The sequence below is a fragment of the Sebastes fasciatus genome, chromosome 2, assembly GCF_043250625.1.
Source record: "Sebastes fasciatus isolate fSebFas1 chromosome 2, fSebFas1.pri, whole genome shotgun sequence".
Lineage (NCBI taxonomy): Eukaryota > Metazoa > Chordata > Actinopteri > Perciformes > Sebastidae > Sebastes > Sebastes fasciatus.
Genome location: NC_133796.1, coordinates 23,211,628 through 23,228,564, shown reverse-complemented (window position 1 = coordinate 23,228,564; position 16,937 = coordinate 23,211,628). Strand labels below are relative to the sequence as shown.

The following is a 16,937-nucleotide window of genomic DNA, read 5'->3' as shown; positions in this document are numbered from 1 at the left end:
ATCCGCAATGCAATTCTTTACATATACAGTACAGTATATAGTAGATAAACAGTGTAAATTCCGACCAGAATTGAAGTCTGTGGGCACTAAAAAAGTAATGAAACTAAAATAGAAGTAAGCCTGAGAGCTATATACTGTATGCATTTATAGCAACTATGCATTTACATCTAATCCATATTGGGAAAATCGGTTTTCTTGATACAGTTAAGTTGTTCAAAGGGCAGTTTCACAGGGTGGTGACTTCTAGTACTACATTATTACTCCATTGGTGACAGACAATAGAAAATGTGCAACTGTGTGCCTTGACGCAAGAAGGCAGAAGAAAAAAAGGCTGCACTGACAGCTGGCAGAGAACACCTGTCTTCTTGGCATTGTGGGTACATCCCATCCCAAGATGCCTCTCTAGCCAGGGAAAGGTCTGGGCTGACAGAGAGGCCTACGGGTAAATGCTGGCGTCTGGCGCCTGTTGAGACGCAGGATTACATGAGACCTTACAGCACACTTTGTGCCAGAGCGCCTGTATATCTGTCTCCGTTGGGTTTTAGCTCCATGTGGCAAGATTCTTTTTTTTTTTTTTTTTTTATAGCTACTGTGGACTAACAGCATACAAGGAGGAAAAGCTGAAGCATTGAGAAATAAAGCTACTTTAACAGAACATATTTCTATGCACATGTGCTTAGGCCTGGGTGATAATTTAATATTATTATCTATTGACCTTAAATGGAAACATGTTATCACAATATGATCACGTTGTTTTATTCTTAAGCAAATTGCATAAACAAACTGTAACTAAATAATGTCAAAATAAGTTGTGAAAGTTTTTGGAAAAAAAAAAACATCCACACTGACAGTGATACGTTGTACTTTCAGGTGCATTAAGGGACAAGCTACAAATGACAGCTTGTTTGGAGGAAATTCACTTACAACACATAATGACATGACCTAATTAGGTCGGTGAGAGATTCATAGTCAGTTTACGTACATTTTCGGTTCATTGCTCTGCCCTCCTTTTTTCTGTTTTTTCAAGGTACCATTTTGTTTCTTTTCCTTCTATCGGTAATTTGTTCTCTGTCCACTGTCCAAAACTCTGCTGGGTTATTTGGATCAAATAGTCCCAAGAGCTACAGTAAGGACTCCCAGGAACTAAACTCAGGAACTAAATCCATAACTAAAAGTCTATTTTGCAGGATCCTGTTGCATTTCCAATAGATCTAAGAATTGTAAAGATTAGGCAAATAGACTGCTTTGTTTGAGATGCAATATTCAAACACAACAAAACAGCACACTGTTCTGTGATTTATCATTATTAATTTGTGCTGTAGTACATTACCATGTTGAAACAATCATTCTCTTAATGGCATCTCTTTCCCTCTCTTACACTCTCTTGGTCACACACACTCTCTCTGTTGAGTACCAACATTAGATCTGTGTCACACAGTGTCACACAGATTGCATCAGGACATTAGTAAAACTCCCCCCAATTGGCTCCATATTGTTGTGAAGCTGCTCTTTTTCTCCACTGGTCATAAACCCTTTGTAATTGAAATCCCAGGTGCCTAATTTGGTAATTGCATGAAAACACCAGATGTCGGTGTGGATGGGATTAAAATTACCCTTGGAGATCAGACTCAACTCAAAATACACAAAGTTATTTCAGAGGGTTTTTTCCCTGAAGGGTAAAAAGGACAAAACTGACATATTAATTCTAGGACATATTTCCTAATAACATAAAAGTCAGACGTTGGTGGTAGAACACCCACCTCCACAGCTGCGTCTTTAATGAGTCTATGAAAGTTCATCAAATCACAAACTCTCCCGAATAAATTTAATGTAGGCTATTATGCCCGCAGACACAAACAATTCCCAAGACTATAAACAATGGATCAGATTACTACGTTGCTACAGTCTTGCTGACTCAGTTTTTCAATGAAAAATATATACACAAAAACTTTAAATGAACTGAAAAACATTTATCATTATAAGTGTTTCTTTCAGAATGACACCTCCTAGTTTTAGAGGAATAAAAGCATTAATTTAAGGTTAAACAAACTGATATGTCGATAGACAACTTACTGTTCTTCCAAAGCACATTATCAAAAATAAAAATCTGTTTTCATTACCTTATTGTTCATGATGGCTTTGATACACTGGACAACTTTATGTTGATTCTTTTTGTCAATCTTCTCTTGCCTATAGGAACACAAGAGAGTAATGATGAGCAGTTGGTCTCTGATGCACATAATGAATACTCCAAACTGTAGGCATTAGTGTACATTGTCATATAGAGAAACAGGACTCTGAATAGACAACTATAGTGAGATGAGTAAGAGTCTGGACAAGAATACCCACGAGTGAATGCATAAACTTACTGTTTCTTGAGCAGCAACCTTTCCAAAACGTCCAGCAGCAATCCAAGACCCTCATGCCCGAAGCTCTGCACCCAACTGAAATAACAAACATCAAATCAATATCACAACAGTGTAAGACTGACAACTGACAGCAAAACTTCCATACTCATCAGCCACTGTGGGAAGCTTTAAGACAGAAAAACAGAATTCAGCACGTTGTGCTGAGTAGAAAGGCAGCAGAGGTAAACATAGGATTGCATGCCTGATAAGAAAATATGCAGTAAAATAATATAGACAGAGGGGAACAACAAATGGTAAGCACATTCAGACACAGTTAAAGCTACAATTATATCTGACACAATACTTCATTTTTGAGGATGATGACCATATCAATATTTGAGTTTACAAATGAAATAATGATATATTCATTGTTTTACATAAACACATGATAAAAACAAACATCTTTGAAAAGGATCCCAAGATTTTTTTTTTAAATAATTATAGTTAGCAGGACATTTTACAGTTGAAAAATTTATCTTTGTCTCTGTATCTGTGTCTTTAGTACAAAGATAAAAAAAAAACGCTAATACAAATAAAATATGTGTTAAAGGCCTTGATAGACTGGAATTGATCTTCTGAGAGAAAAAACAAAAATGGCAGCAACAACAATGCAGAGTAAGGTGTGTTTTAGCAGCCTGCAGCGTTTTTTTGTAATTGTTTTCTATGAGAGTGAAGCGTTTTGCACGCTGCTTTCACGTTGCTGAGCACTTTGTGTTTATCCGCTCTGTGGGCCTTGCTCTTTTTACAGGAGCGCCCTTGACGCCCTGAGTTGAAAACATTTCATCTCAGAGCGGAAAAGTGCCCATTGTCATTAGTGTTTTTTCTCATTGTGGTGACTGTTGCTGGATACCCAGACCTTTATGACTTTACCAACTGTAGTTACCATGATCTGAACAGAAAACAGCAGGCCTGGAGGCTGTTGCTGGATACCTGGAGCTACTGTTTATGAGCTTACCAACCGTAGTTACCTTGATCTGAACAGCAAACAGCTGGAGACTAATTAGTGCAGCACTTGAGATTTTGGGTAAGTTGTTTTCATTAATTTAAACTGTACAATTAACTAAATTTGGGTAGTGTACAGTTCATGGTTTGCAATAAGGTAACATTGGCACTCATCATGGTCGTCTAGCAACATATTAAAAAGAAAAGACGCAGAAAACTGCAAAAAAAAAAACGCTCTGTCTGATTGAGAAACAAAAAGGCAATGCGGTGTGCCTCGCGTTTTACAGGTGGAAAATGTGAGGCGCTGTTTCTGTCTGATCTGGGCCTGAGTTTTGGGCCTGAATGCGATTCTTAAGGAGGTTACACTATCTAAGGAGGTTATGCTAGTTCACACTGCTCCATCAAATATGCTATAGGAGGATTGAACTTCCCTGCTACTCTGTGTGAAAGTTGATTTTAGACACATCTTATGGAGAAGGTGCCTTTGATGGATTCTAGATTAAAGGAGTAATATCAAAAGCTTGGGACAAACACATTACGTAGGTTTGTTTTCCTTTAAAAAAGGCACATTTATTTCCATCCAGGGAAGGAGCCATTATTCGAGTGCGTCTACAAAGAGAATCAAACTAATTCCTATTCTACATTAGTGCAGGTCGAAACATCAGACATTAATGACACAGTGGTCTTGTCTAGACGTGGAGGTGATCTAAAGGAAGCTCTTCTTCAACGACAAGCCTTTTGGACGACAGAGCTCCTAACTTTTGGGATCCACTTTGGGCTCAATGATGAATTAGATTTGAGTGTATGTCTGTGAAATATAGAATTTCTACTTAATTGTAATGATGATAGCTTTGCATTTTAATCTTGTTGTTTAAGTTGCTGTTAGTAAATTTACCAAGGAATGTTTTTAACGTGTAATTTTGTATACTTATGATCATGTGGCCTGATAATTTATGGTAAGATTATTATTGTTTTCCTTCAATAGTGATGTCTGATGTTCTTTGTCTGACATGTATTTTTCTTTTTTCCTCTTCCTGTTTTTTTTCATGTTGAAATGGATATGTGATGATGTCACTTCCTCAACCAATAGGGATGGCAGACACTTCCAATCATCCAATCACATTGATTTGGTGGTGTTTAAAAGAACAAAGAACACCATTTTATCCTCTTAATGTCCTGATGAAAGTATTTGGGGACCGAAACGTTGACTAATAAAGCAGAAAAAAGTGTGTGCAAGAGCAAGTCATTTTTTATTTGGAAAAGTACACATTGGAGGGGATCTACTCCCAGCACCACAAACAATTTTGAGAATGTGCATGTTGACCTCTTCATTAATGACATATTAGCAATAGTTTTGTTTGAGATACAGAGGAAGGAACAGTGTTATCACCACAGTGATATTTATTAAATTAACTGGGCAATATTTTGATAATATTCAGCTTCTAGAAGACAAAATAGTGACCCTGTACCTTTTTCCAAGAGAATGCATACGTACATTTGGATATATGGTATAAAATCCACAAAAAAAAGAAAAAATTGAAGAAAAACTTTTTTCAAAAATACTGTTTTCATATTGCTCAGCCCTTCTCATCATTTTATTCCTTAATCTTCTTCTAAAAACTAGAGGCAGGTTAATTGTTAGGAGGTTGTAATGAACTCTGGCCTGGGCTACTAAGATCTCTCTGGATCCACATGTTTTGAGAGAGCTGTTAGAAGTTAACGACACAGAAAATAGGGCATTCCTTTACATAAAGCAAAGACTTCCTTTAGTCTTCTCACTTCCAGATTACAATGATTGCTAAACCTGTACTTAAAGCAGATGAAGGCACAAGGATGTGTGTGATAGTAGTGCAGAACAAAACAGATGCAATATGCTTTGCCTTATGAAAACAATTCCAATTTTGAGACTTCTTGAATACAATCAAAACAGAATGGCAATCAAGAAAAAAACAGGGTTAGTTTTCCTTGTTACTGACAAATCAAAGGCTGGAGATCCAAGGTTTTCACCCAAGAGTGACGGTAGGGAATGGGAGAGAGAGCAGCGACTTTAAACTTTAAAAGAACAGAGAAGTTTTAACTTTGATTCAAATAAGGAGCACGAGTATGAAGAAACATTACATTGTGAGTTTAAGCGAATGCAAAAAAAAAAAAAAACAGAGACAAAGACAGCATGAGTGAGGCTGTGAGCGACTGCACCTCCCTCCTGATTGAAACTGAATGACTGAATAACCTCTCTGAACATTAGCATTCAGTGTTTGTACCATTCTAATCAACAAGCTGCATGCCTCCCAGCATCAAATCTACAGAAATTCTCAAGGTGACAACATGAAATAGGAAGCAGTTATCTGAATTTAATTTCTTGAAAAGGACTACGGGGTTGTAGGTAGATCAAATGTCCAAGAGTTTATTTATTTGTTGTTACATTGTTGTGTCAGATGGTAGAAGCTTATTTTGTTTCACATTTTGTTTTGTTCACACCTTGATTGAACACAGGTGACAGGTGATTTCCATTGAACATGTTCCACCCCAAAAAAAGCTGCACTAGTGATGATTAAAGGTCATCTCCATCTACTGTCTTTTCTGTTTTGTTTTGTTTTTCTAAATGGAAATGCTCACTCAGCTGTTAGCAAAAAGCAATGACGTAGGTTACCAAAGTAAGCTAATCAGTGACGGCTAGCAATAGCTGAGACTACGTTAGCAGTGCTAAGTTTGGAAATAACTGAAAGGGTTAGTTCTAAGTGGGGTTGTATGAATACTTCCACGATCTGCGAGGTAAAATAACTGTTTTTGTCAATGGAGTCTGGTGGCTTTGAAGAGAGCGATAGAACAGCTTCAGTGTCCCGTCAAAAAGGGCTGTCTGACGGCGAGGTAAAGCAGCCGTGGACGGGAGCAGCAGAACATTTTTTTTAGCCCAAAAAAAATTTAAAGCATAAATACCATAAAGCATAAAGGTTAGAAGGTAAAAGTTGATTAATTTCAACTGAAAAAATACCAACGGAAGCTGAAGAAGGAAGGACAACAACCACCGTCATGGCGGCTGCGGCTAATGCAAAACGCAAAGCATAAAGTAGTAATAAGACAACCAACTTGTTAAATAAACACTGGTGTTGTTGCCACAAATCAATGTGTCTCCATGCATTCATCCATATTTTTTCTATTTTCTTTGTGAATTTTCAGTACAAAGTAATGCAAAAACTAACATCGCTGTCGTCCAACATGTTTGTTTACACTAAAGTCACGTTTTAATCACGAGAGATTTTGCGAGAGTCAGGACTCTTGTTCGTTCATGAATGGAATCTGATACTGTATGGTGTGCTTATTTGGCCAAATCGTTGCTCACCACACCCTATAGGAACATAATTGTTAAATTTAACATAACATGTTTTTATGTGTGGGGTCTTTTAGTGTGGGCCAGCCTTAAGCCATGATGTACAGGGTTTTATTATGGTCAAGGGCATTCATTGCACAAACGAATAGAAACAAAACTGATCTTGAAAAGCTCCTAACATGGTGATTTAAACACATATTATAATAGTAGTGAATGGTTACTTTAAAATCACCAAGGCTTCAATTCTACCTGACCTCAGCTGTTATAAAAACCTCATTCTTAACTGCCTTCCACTTACAAAAGGAGGACAAGCGACAAAGGAAGCAGTGTAGACCTCCACATCATCAAGGTGTATGACTATGTGTGTGTGAGTGTGTGACAGGGTCAGGAAAATAAGGGAGGTTGACAAAGACTGTCGCTGCCATTCTGATGAAGACAGGGAAGGCTGCTGCCAAGGTGGCTAAGTAATGAGGCTCTCATGTTCGAGGAAAAAAAAATCAATTTAGCCTACACGTCTCACTGGACCATGGCCCAGGCCATTCTGGTTATAGAGTACGCACGGCGGGGGTCTTGACATGAGCTTCATTGAAATGTATAACTCAATGGCACCTGCATGCTAGCTTTTCATCATCAGTAGCAGAGGCAGAGAGCAAAGGAAAACAACCAGTTGATCTATAGCAGGAATTATTGCACAGGAAACCAACAAGCCTGTACTGTCAGGGTCTGCTGCAACAAATTTGAAAGACATCTGCCTTGAAACACATGAGTGTTTTCAAAGGCTTCTAGTAAAAGGGCCTGGCAGATTTAGACTATCTCAGAGCCCAGAAAGGGACAATATACCAGCTGTCCACAACACCTGGAGAAAAGTCTCATCTTCAAGAGCGAGAACAATCAGGCAGAGGCTATAATCTATCTAAGGAATGTGTCTTTGTGTCATAGTTGAAGGTCAGGGAGTAGAGCTAGGATAAGGCAGATAAAGCTGAGCAGACAATTCTATTGATCTTGTACAGAACCTGCTACTTTTATGCTCAAACTGTACACATCAATTAACGGGCTACGACGCGGGTGCCCACTTTGAACGTAAGCACCGAACCCCCGGTCGGTTTTGTCCAGTGACAATGCCGAGGTAGTTTATTCTAACAAGATGGCTATTAAATAAAGAGAGACGCTATTAAAAGCGAGAAAAACAGCATTAGTTTGTGCAATTCTATTATGAACAGAAAGTAAGAAGGCAAAAGTACGGAGCCACAAAAGTCTGGAAGATGCAGAGAATATGGTCTGTCTATACTGCAGCAAAGTTCAGTTTTATAACACATCAGTCTCAAGACTACAGATTCAGCCACAACATGTAAAATACTTCTGCGATAAAATTAAATTAACAGATCTCTTGAGAGCAGTTGTGGGGACTGCTTACACTACAAGACAGACAGCCGACCAAAACTATCTGAGAGCCAGATTGTTGATCGTTCAGGCAAAATGATCTGGCATTGTGACCCTCCCTCCAACTGCACGTCAAACGACAACCGATCTGGCAGAAATTCGGCCCGGTTCTAAATTAGTCGGGGGCAACCAATTCTGGGCTAAATCAGGCCAAATACGTACAGTGTCTGCCCAGTTTATAGCTACCAATGGCAATTACAACTCAAGGCATTGGGGCTTGTGTGATGAATAATGTGACCTGACCAAATGTTGATGATAATAACTTTCAGAGATGAATCAGTAGTTATATTCATATAGTCATATACGTTGTAAGTGCTTTGTATTTGACATGCTGTCTGTCTAGACTCTAAAGTAATTAGTATTTTAAATTCTGTTTGCTAATCTAGCATGCTTTGGCAGCCCTTGGGTTTCATTAGTTCCTAACATCTGGCACCCCTCCCACATTCCAAATGACAAACTTTAATCACATTCTCTGCCTGAATGTCCTCAGTGTTTGGAGCCGTGTTGTGTACAAATGATCTGAAAACACTTCCATCAGCTGCTGGAGAAACTGCAGCACCGATTTATGTCCGACTGCTACCTGTTAACATTGCTGTCATTAGTCATTTGGCATCATATAGATAGGTCACAGAACACACGTACGGTTTTATAGTGGAGCATGGCCTTGGGCCCCTTCAAAGTTTACATAGGTCAGAGAACACATCTACACATGCTGCTTTCAAAGACGCAGCAAAAGTTTTGGTGTATTTCCTCCACCAGCAGTGAGAGCATTTCACAAACATATGAAGCTAACCATGGCACATTTGTATTAATGTGTTTTAAATCTCAGTGTTGATTAAGGTGCACTGCCCCCCGGTAAATATGATCTATTTACTAAAATAAAGACATAAAATGCACAAATGATTGTGTCTATTTTGCCTTAACCGATCAGTATTCATTTATGTCTGTGTCCTGTCAACGTCATTTTCATTTTTGACAAGGAAGTTGCGGTAGTGTTTGCTCGGAGTAGTAAACGTTTGGCATGTCAATCAAATAAGAATTGTTATTATTTCGTTGTGTTCTGTAAATCGGATTAACCCGTATGTCTGTATTGATCTCATGCACACTTGAAGATGAATTCACCAGTATTAGTCATGCCTACAAAGCTTTGATTGGCTCTGTGATTTTTACAACCAAGAAAACCACCGTCAATGAGCTCAACACCAAACCAAACTGGAGTTCTGGAGCCAAGATAGTATTTTCCCCTCCCTATTAAGACACTAATGGACAGTGTATAGAAATATGATTCTGGTAGCAGCTTTCCATCTGCAACTGACGCATATAAATCTGGCTACTTAAAAATCGTGCAAAAACTGCCTAAAATTTCAACATGGCTTGTTGGAAAAAGATTCTGTTTTTGGTCAGTCTCACAATTGTGGATGAGATAATGTAAACTACTTTTATTTGTTATTTATGCAATGCAGTAAACAGTAATTAATGCTCAGTCTGGGATCGGAGGCAGACTGTAATCACACCTCCCCATCATCAACAGATGCAGAAGAAGCACAGCAGTACTCGACTGAGAGCTATCATCTCACAGAAAGACACCAAGAAACAGAGCGAGGGAGAAAGCATTAAAAAATAAGGAAAACAAATTCATCATCCCATTCCCTGGGAAACAAAAACAGTCATAAATCAAAGAGAAAAATGAGGCGCCTTATCTGGCTAACTTCACAGCTAAGGTAGCTTGACTTCTAACGGAGTCTCAGGAGAATGCCTCCAAGGTTCCCAGGCAGTGCAGCACAGTGTTGCACTCCGCTAAAGCGATTATGAACCAGAAATAAAAAATGAACTTTAAAATGTTGTCCCAAGTATAGCAAGTTAAGGGACTACAGGAGGGCTCTCCAAGTACAGAGAGTAGAGAGTCACAGCAATGTAGAACATCTGAATTAAAAATAGAAGAGGTCATTTCATTCAGTGAGGACCGATTGAGGTCCCTCTACTACAAACAAGTAACCGCAACGCCCTTGGTTCAATTCAAACTGTGGGATCTTTTTTCGTGTCATACCCCTCTGTCTCTCCCTGTTTTCAGTCTACCACTACACTCTTCATCTATCCAATAATAGGCAAAAATGCCCCTAGAAAATATAAAAAAAACAATTCAGATTTGTTTTTTAAAATGATGTGCATAATTTTTGTTTTTAAATAATTGTTATTAATACCTGTTAAAACAAATATAATAATAATATTATGATAAATAATAATGTAATAATATAAAAACAATGTAAATGGGGTAGACCAAACATTAAAAACACCTTTCAATATAATACAGTCCAGTTTAACACCACTGCAAACTACTGTACAACCTCAATAATAAACATATTGTTAAATGAATACCTCTCGTTATCTTTGTGAAGGTAGAATTTGTGGCTGAGCCGTAGTATTTGATTATATTACAGTTGTTCCTAATAAAGTGGCCAATGATTGTATAGTTCCTGTATTTTAAAAACGGCATTTTTGTGTATATTTTATACTTATAACACTATCAGTATGATCGTTTTAAGGAACTGAGAATCTGTGTGTGCACTACATGGGTGGCAGGTGTATGAGAGGCGGAAAAAGCATCCACGGTTTATTAAAAACGTTGCTGTAAGGAGGGATGCCAAACTGCACCCTACTTTATAGCTAAACTGAAAATAAATAAATAAATCTGGAACCTTAAACCCGAAGGTCAGTTTTAATATAAAATCAAAAAACAATTTCCACTTGTTTGTCAGATCCATTTATCAAATCCATTTAATACTATTACATCCTGTAGCCTTGCTGGTCCTGTGGGCTAGTGCTGTGGCCTCTCTTCACAAAAAGGGAGAGAGAGAGCTAGAATAGCTGAGGTGGGTAAAGTATACAGGGGTCAGAGGCAAGCAGCACAGGACACTCTGGAGCTGCAGGAAGTACCAAATTACCTGTAAGTCTGCCTGCTCCGCTAGAAGGAACCTGATGAGGGAGCACATAAGTCTGTCAGCCTATACTAGCAGAATGCAAACACCTGATATTGGACGGAGGCAGGGAGTGAGAGATGTTTGTTTACAACAGTGCCAAGAAAGTGACAGTGATCAGCATCCAAAAACAGTGGCACACAAAAACACCTTTACTGCCAAATCAATCCCACAACTCAGGATTGTAATGGTGCTATTAGATCGCAAGGGGTTACCGCTGTCGGACCACTGTTTCTAGCTACGGCAGATTTATGGTCAAGCCAGACTGTGTCATTATACATGAGCCTGACTGTCCATTTTATTAGTGGTGATTTTATCAAAAGTCAGTGCCTACAGGACACGTTTTCCTTGAGGATCACACAGGTGAAGGTCCCATAAACAGCAGTGGGTACGCACAGACTGTTGCTATTTACGTCACAGTTTTATGGGAGCTCATGTAGCCAGCTATCCTATACGTTATTTATACATTACATACAGCATGTTAGGAAATAACCTTTTTGTGTCACGTTGTAAAGACACGATTCCTAGAATGTAGGCATTTTGTTTACATGGTGCAGTCCTAACTGTTGCATTTATAACAAGTAACAGCCTTTATATAGCATTTAGCACAGATGGAAACAGTCATCAAAATAAAGCATCAAGGAATAAAGCATGGAAGTAACTAAGCCACTGCATCTTTTTTCCACATTCTGCTGGGCCAGAGGTACCGCTACTCCGACCACAATAGTCAGTCCAAATTATTTGCAGTTTCTGTTTTCTTTACCATCAAGCAAGCTGTGAACTTGATCTACAATTCTCTCATTCACCAAGCTCTGAAAACCGTTTATAGACACTGCAAGTGCAGCAGGGCAGAGGATACAGGTACCGAGCGAAATAGAGAGAAATATGGCAATGACAAAGAGGCGTGGTTGAACAGGACATGCATTTCTTTTTTTTTTTCTTTTTTTTTTATTGAACTATGTAATCTATTGAGAGTTTTTGTTTTTATATTCCATTTTGCTCACATTTTTTAAATATTTTGAGTAGATCATAGTTCATTGCTAATATTAATTTAGTCTCTCATATTACATGAGTTAATATGGTCTCTAATATAATTTTAATCGAACCAATGTCTCATCAAAAAAGGTAACTGGAAAACATATATTGCATGATATTTACAGTTAACAAAATTAACACTTGAGTATGTTTGCCTAATTCAAGTTCTGAAGCACATCTGTCCTTGGCAGTGTTTTCACATTTTTTGCTAATGTCATTGATTTGAATAAAAAACAAAGTGTAGCTCACATAAAAGTGTATTCATCATCATTAAAGACTCTTAGCATCAATTTTCTCTTGCTGTCTTGATAGAGCTGCACTGCTCAAGAGGTTCTAGAAAACATAATGAGGTCTCTGTTCTTTAACTCCTACATCCATGTGCCGTCACTCATGCAATGTGGGAGAGAGCAGCAGTGGGCGGGAGTGCTATTCACATGTGAACTCAAAAAGATGAGCCTGGCAGCAGGAAGGCTTTATTAGCCATGAGAAGGCTTAGCCCTGGTGAAAATCAATGAGATGAGAGATTCAGGCTGTGTTAACAACATATAAATAAACTAATTTTCATTCACTGATGCTGAAGTGGTTAGAGGCGATGGAAAAGGAAGAGAAGTAAGAAAAAGGAGGGTAGTCATCCCAATCTGAAAGGATGGCTTGAGGGATACATTAAAGGGCTAAAATATTTTATGCAAAAAAGACACAGTAGTGATTACTATATTTAACCAATATGAAACTATCCAGCCAAATATATATAAACACCTAAAAAAACAGTTGAGTCCGTCTGTGTGAAAGAGTGTCAGGTGATGCATACTTGCTTTGGAACGGTTCTCGATAATATCATGTCGCATGAGATGCAGTGCTATTCTCTATTGTTGTATATTGGCCGTGTATTTGAGAGTAGATAATTAGTGAAATTCCTCCTTAGGCATGAGAATGAACACTATTTTCAATTGGTCAGAATGTTTATCTCCTGTCATCTGACTGGAGTTGAGCTTTAAAACAGACTTCAATCTCATATGAAAAAGGTCACTGGTGTAGACATCACCTTCTGTTTCAAAAGCACACCACATTGCAAACAGAAAAGACCAGGCGGGAGTCCGTAACATGATGCAAGACCACAGTCATCCTCAATCAGCCGTTAACAGCATGACAGAACTATTTTACAAGAAAGCAATGTGTAGAGTGTATCAGGGTTCATACACATTTTAGCAAAACATTTCCATGAATTTGAGGCAAAAGTCCATGACCACATATTCTGTGAAATGAAATTCACAAATATGTAGGATAAATACTACTGACATTCTTGTAATATTACTGAACGTCTGCAATGTGGAGACGCATTCTAATGCCAGGTGTGAACAGACGTACTTAGAGCTGTGCACTTGTGATCAGATCACCCAAGACGCATGTTAATGCCAGGTCTGAACAGGGCCAGTATTAAGGGTAGCAGCAGGTGTCCTCACGTTGGTACCCACAGTAAAAAAGCCTATGATGGTGGTGAGAGCTGATTCGCAACATTGATCCTTTAGCATGGCTAGCTAGCGCTGCCTCTCCCATGTTAGAAATATCAAATGTTTTTCCCCACAGTCCACATTTGGCATGTCCCATGTCCCGGTCTTTTTCGTGCCTTTCCGTTTACTTGTCCATGTAAAGTCAAACATGATTAAATCTGCACTTTCCTGGCATACAAGCTGCAACTCAGGTCGACGTAGAGAGGATGTGACCTCACAAAGAGAAGATTGAGTGATCTGCTCTAACATTAAATTGGTCAATTAAAACAATAAAAGGATTTTCTCAACCGATCTTAATTGAGCCACATATACTGTAGATGTTTGTGAAGTTAATCTATTTCATTTATTTATTTTTCCAAACTTTTTCAAGCCTGGAAATAGCTATTTTTAAATTCCGTACATACCCTGTATTGCACAAAAAAAGTATCTATGATATTAATCATGAAAATGGCTTACTGGGATAAAAAAAAATCATGTCGATATGGGAGGTGGTAGAGTGTTAAAAAGTCAGTGAAGACTAAAGGTTTGAGCTTAGATTGACCAGAGCGGTTCTGGCAGAGTATATGATAATGTTAAATTAACTTGCTAATCCCCAACCTCAGACAGAGAGAGCCCAAAGCAACAATCTAAATCTAGGAGAGGGAGACAACCAGGACAAGACTGCCAGGGATCTGCCCGTCAATGTGGCTTAGATAGCACCAAAGAAACAGCCCCTCCCCCTAGTCACAGAGTCAGATTTACTTTGTACTGGCAACAAATAAACCTTTACAAAACTAGCCATCCTACCACAAACAATATTATATTCAGGATGTTCACTAGTGCATACCCCAGACCCATACTCCAATTTTTACTAAATAATTATTGATGGATTGTTTTCAAACAAAAACTTATTAAAGAATCTATTTTTTTCTATAAACAACATAAACGTAAAAAAAAGAAAAAAAATGTAAAACGGTGTTTTTAAATGTGTGGATATGTGACAAAGAAACAAATGTAAGTCACTGAAATGGAAACAAAAATGCATCTATAAATGTGGTCCATGTGACCTTTTACAAAATGCAAATGTAAAAACATTTATTCCTATTAGCCTACTTATCTAAAAAAAAAATTAAAAATAAAAAAAATTATGACTGTGAGCCGACAATGCCGCTTAACATGCAAGTATGCGTAAATTAAAAAAAATGTTGCAACATGGACAGTAATTAGTAAGAGATTATTAACAAAAGAGAACTTATCAATGTAAGGGATCAAATGTGAAAATTACATAATTGTCATTTCTTATTAAGCATTTCTCCTATGTAAAAAAAATGACATGGATAATCACCGCAAACAAAAACCTGCCAACATATGAAAAATATTTTTGATTTACAAATGGACAGAGGCCTGGGTGAGGGAGATGTGAACACAAATTAATTTTAGGAATACCGTAACTGAAAATGCATTACAGGTGCACTACACTATTTTAACATCTTGAAACAACTTAAAAATGTAGTTCTCATTGCTGGGCTATTGGATTGGACTTAATTAGATTGCATACAAATTGATGATAGTGTGCCAATTATGCACTATTCTAAACTACTAGCCTTTACAGAAAAATGGAGAAGTTATGTTAAGTAAGTTATTATATAAATGTTTTTGCAGACTACTCTGACAGCTGGAGCAACTCTAAGGCTTGAATGTACATTATTACACTCTCCTTGTTATATAATCAGCACAAACAATGAGAAATGAATAAAATCTGTGTTTTTATAAAATGTATGTCTACATATAACTACACAAGACTATGCATTAAGTCAACTAAAACTCCCAAGGGGCAGTAAGAAACTCATGCTGCTTATGGCTGGCTGAAGCAAGAGCATGCTTAGCAGAACTCAATGCATTCAACAGTTTAAACAGTTTCACTCAGATTCTGGGTCAATTCTGGAGGAATTCAGTAATTAAATTATGGTGTTTTGTTCCTCATGAAGCATTTTCAATTTGCTACAGTTCTGATTCACACCTCTGTTTGGAATGATCTTCACAGCCACAATCCCTGAGGTTCACAGTATGTGAGCTGCAGCCCTGTTCACTTTGCTACTCTACACTTTTTTTAATGTCTTGTTTGAATCATTTCATTCCATTACAGTGACGCAATATGAAGTCTATTTATTTTGATAAAGAAATAACATTTTAAAAAGGAAAGAATATAACATACACAAATAGTTAATAAAACTAATCATATGATGGTGATCCAATCAAAATGTCTTTTTACTGTGTAATTATTAACAAAAGAAATTAGAAATCAGACAATAGTGGGACTTAAACTAAAGAGAGCAAGTCCATTTCCATTGACGTAACCTTGTACTGTACCTGACAGGGTTGCTGGTGAGGGACACTCGCAATGAGTCTAGACAGGCAAAGAGACGTTCGTCCATCACCCCTGACTTCAGCTCTCCCAGGAATTCCTGGGGAGATATCTGATGGCTGCTTCTTAAGTTGCCCTGGAAGAAAGAGAGGAAGAAGAAATCTCTTTAGTACAGCCTTGGCAAAAGTGATCAAAACAACATGAGGCCAAAGTTTGATTAGTCAGAACAATGACAGAAAGACGCTATGTTGTTTTAACAGTTAATCGCAAAAGCACAAATGTGCAAAAACTGTCCAAGGATTCCTTTCCAGTAATGTGCACTCGTCTCTTTATAAACCTGAAAATCAATTTCCGTCTAGACTACTTGAACAACTTTCATTCTAATAATCCCCACCGCATGAGTGGGTATACATGCCATTTTTCTCCATATTTTCTCTTCATTGGAGATGAATCATGTTTTAACAAAATGGCACTCGAAGAGCAAATCCTATGCAATGCTTACAAAAGAGCAAACATTCATAGAGATATTCTAGACTCTAGAGAATGTTTTCCCTAACCTAGCACGGTAATGTTTTGTCTAGTTTGAATCTATTATTCCTTTTAAAGCTACAGTGGGTAGAATTGAAGCAAATATGATTAAAAATCACTACAATCTGACAGTAGTGCATGAGACAGGTAATCTGAAAAAAATCAAGTGTCTCTGTGTCCTCCGGTGCTCCTAATGGCATCTGCAAGATTTCACAGACCGGAGGAAAACAAGCAATCAGAGCCGAGCTGGAGCCTGTTATCTCTGAGCCTAGCTGTTTTTGTTCATACCTGTATCTGTAAAATATTTATTTTTATTCTTAATTACCATGGAAAGTTCAAAATAATTAAAAAAAACACCTTAAGCAGTGATATTTTAAATTAGTCTAACATTTGAAGTAAAATCGACAACATGTTTTTGACCACCTAATT

At 37.8% G+C, this 16,937-nt stretch overlaps 1 protein-coding gene across 3 annotated transcripts in view; it reads right to left on the bottom strand.

The window, feature by feature from the left end:
- Positions 1–16,937, bottom strand: part of LOC141755240 (protein diaphanous homolog 3-like) — a 196,502-nt gene that overhangs the window by 158,682 nt on the left and 20,883 nt on the right. For all 3 annotated transcript variants that reach the window (XM_074614644.1, XM_074614646.1, XM_074614645.1), the window contains 3 exons: positions 15,986–16,116; positions 2,370–2,444; positions 2,121–2,190 (listed from right to left, as the gene is read on the bottom strand). In XM_074614644.1, the coding sequence (XP_074470745.1) occupies positions 2,121–2,190; positions 2,370–2,444; positions 15,986–16,116 (276 nt within the window). The remainder of the gene's footprint in view (positions 1–2,120; positions 2,191–2,369; positions 2,445–15,985; positions 16,117–16,937) is intronic.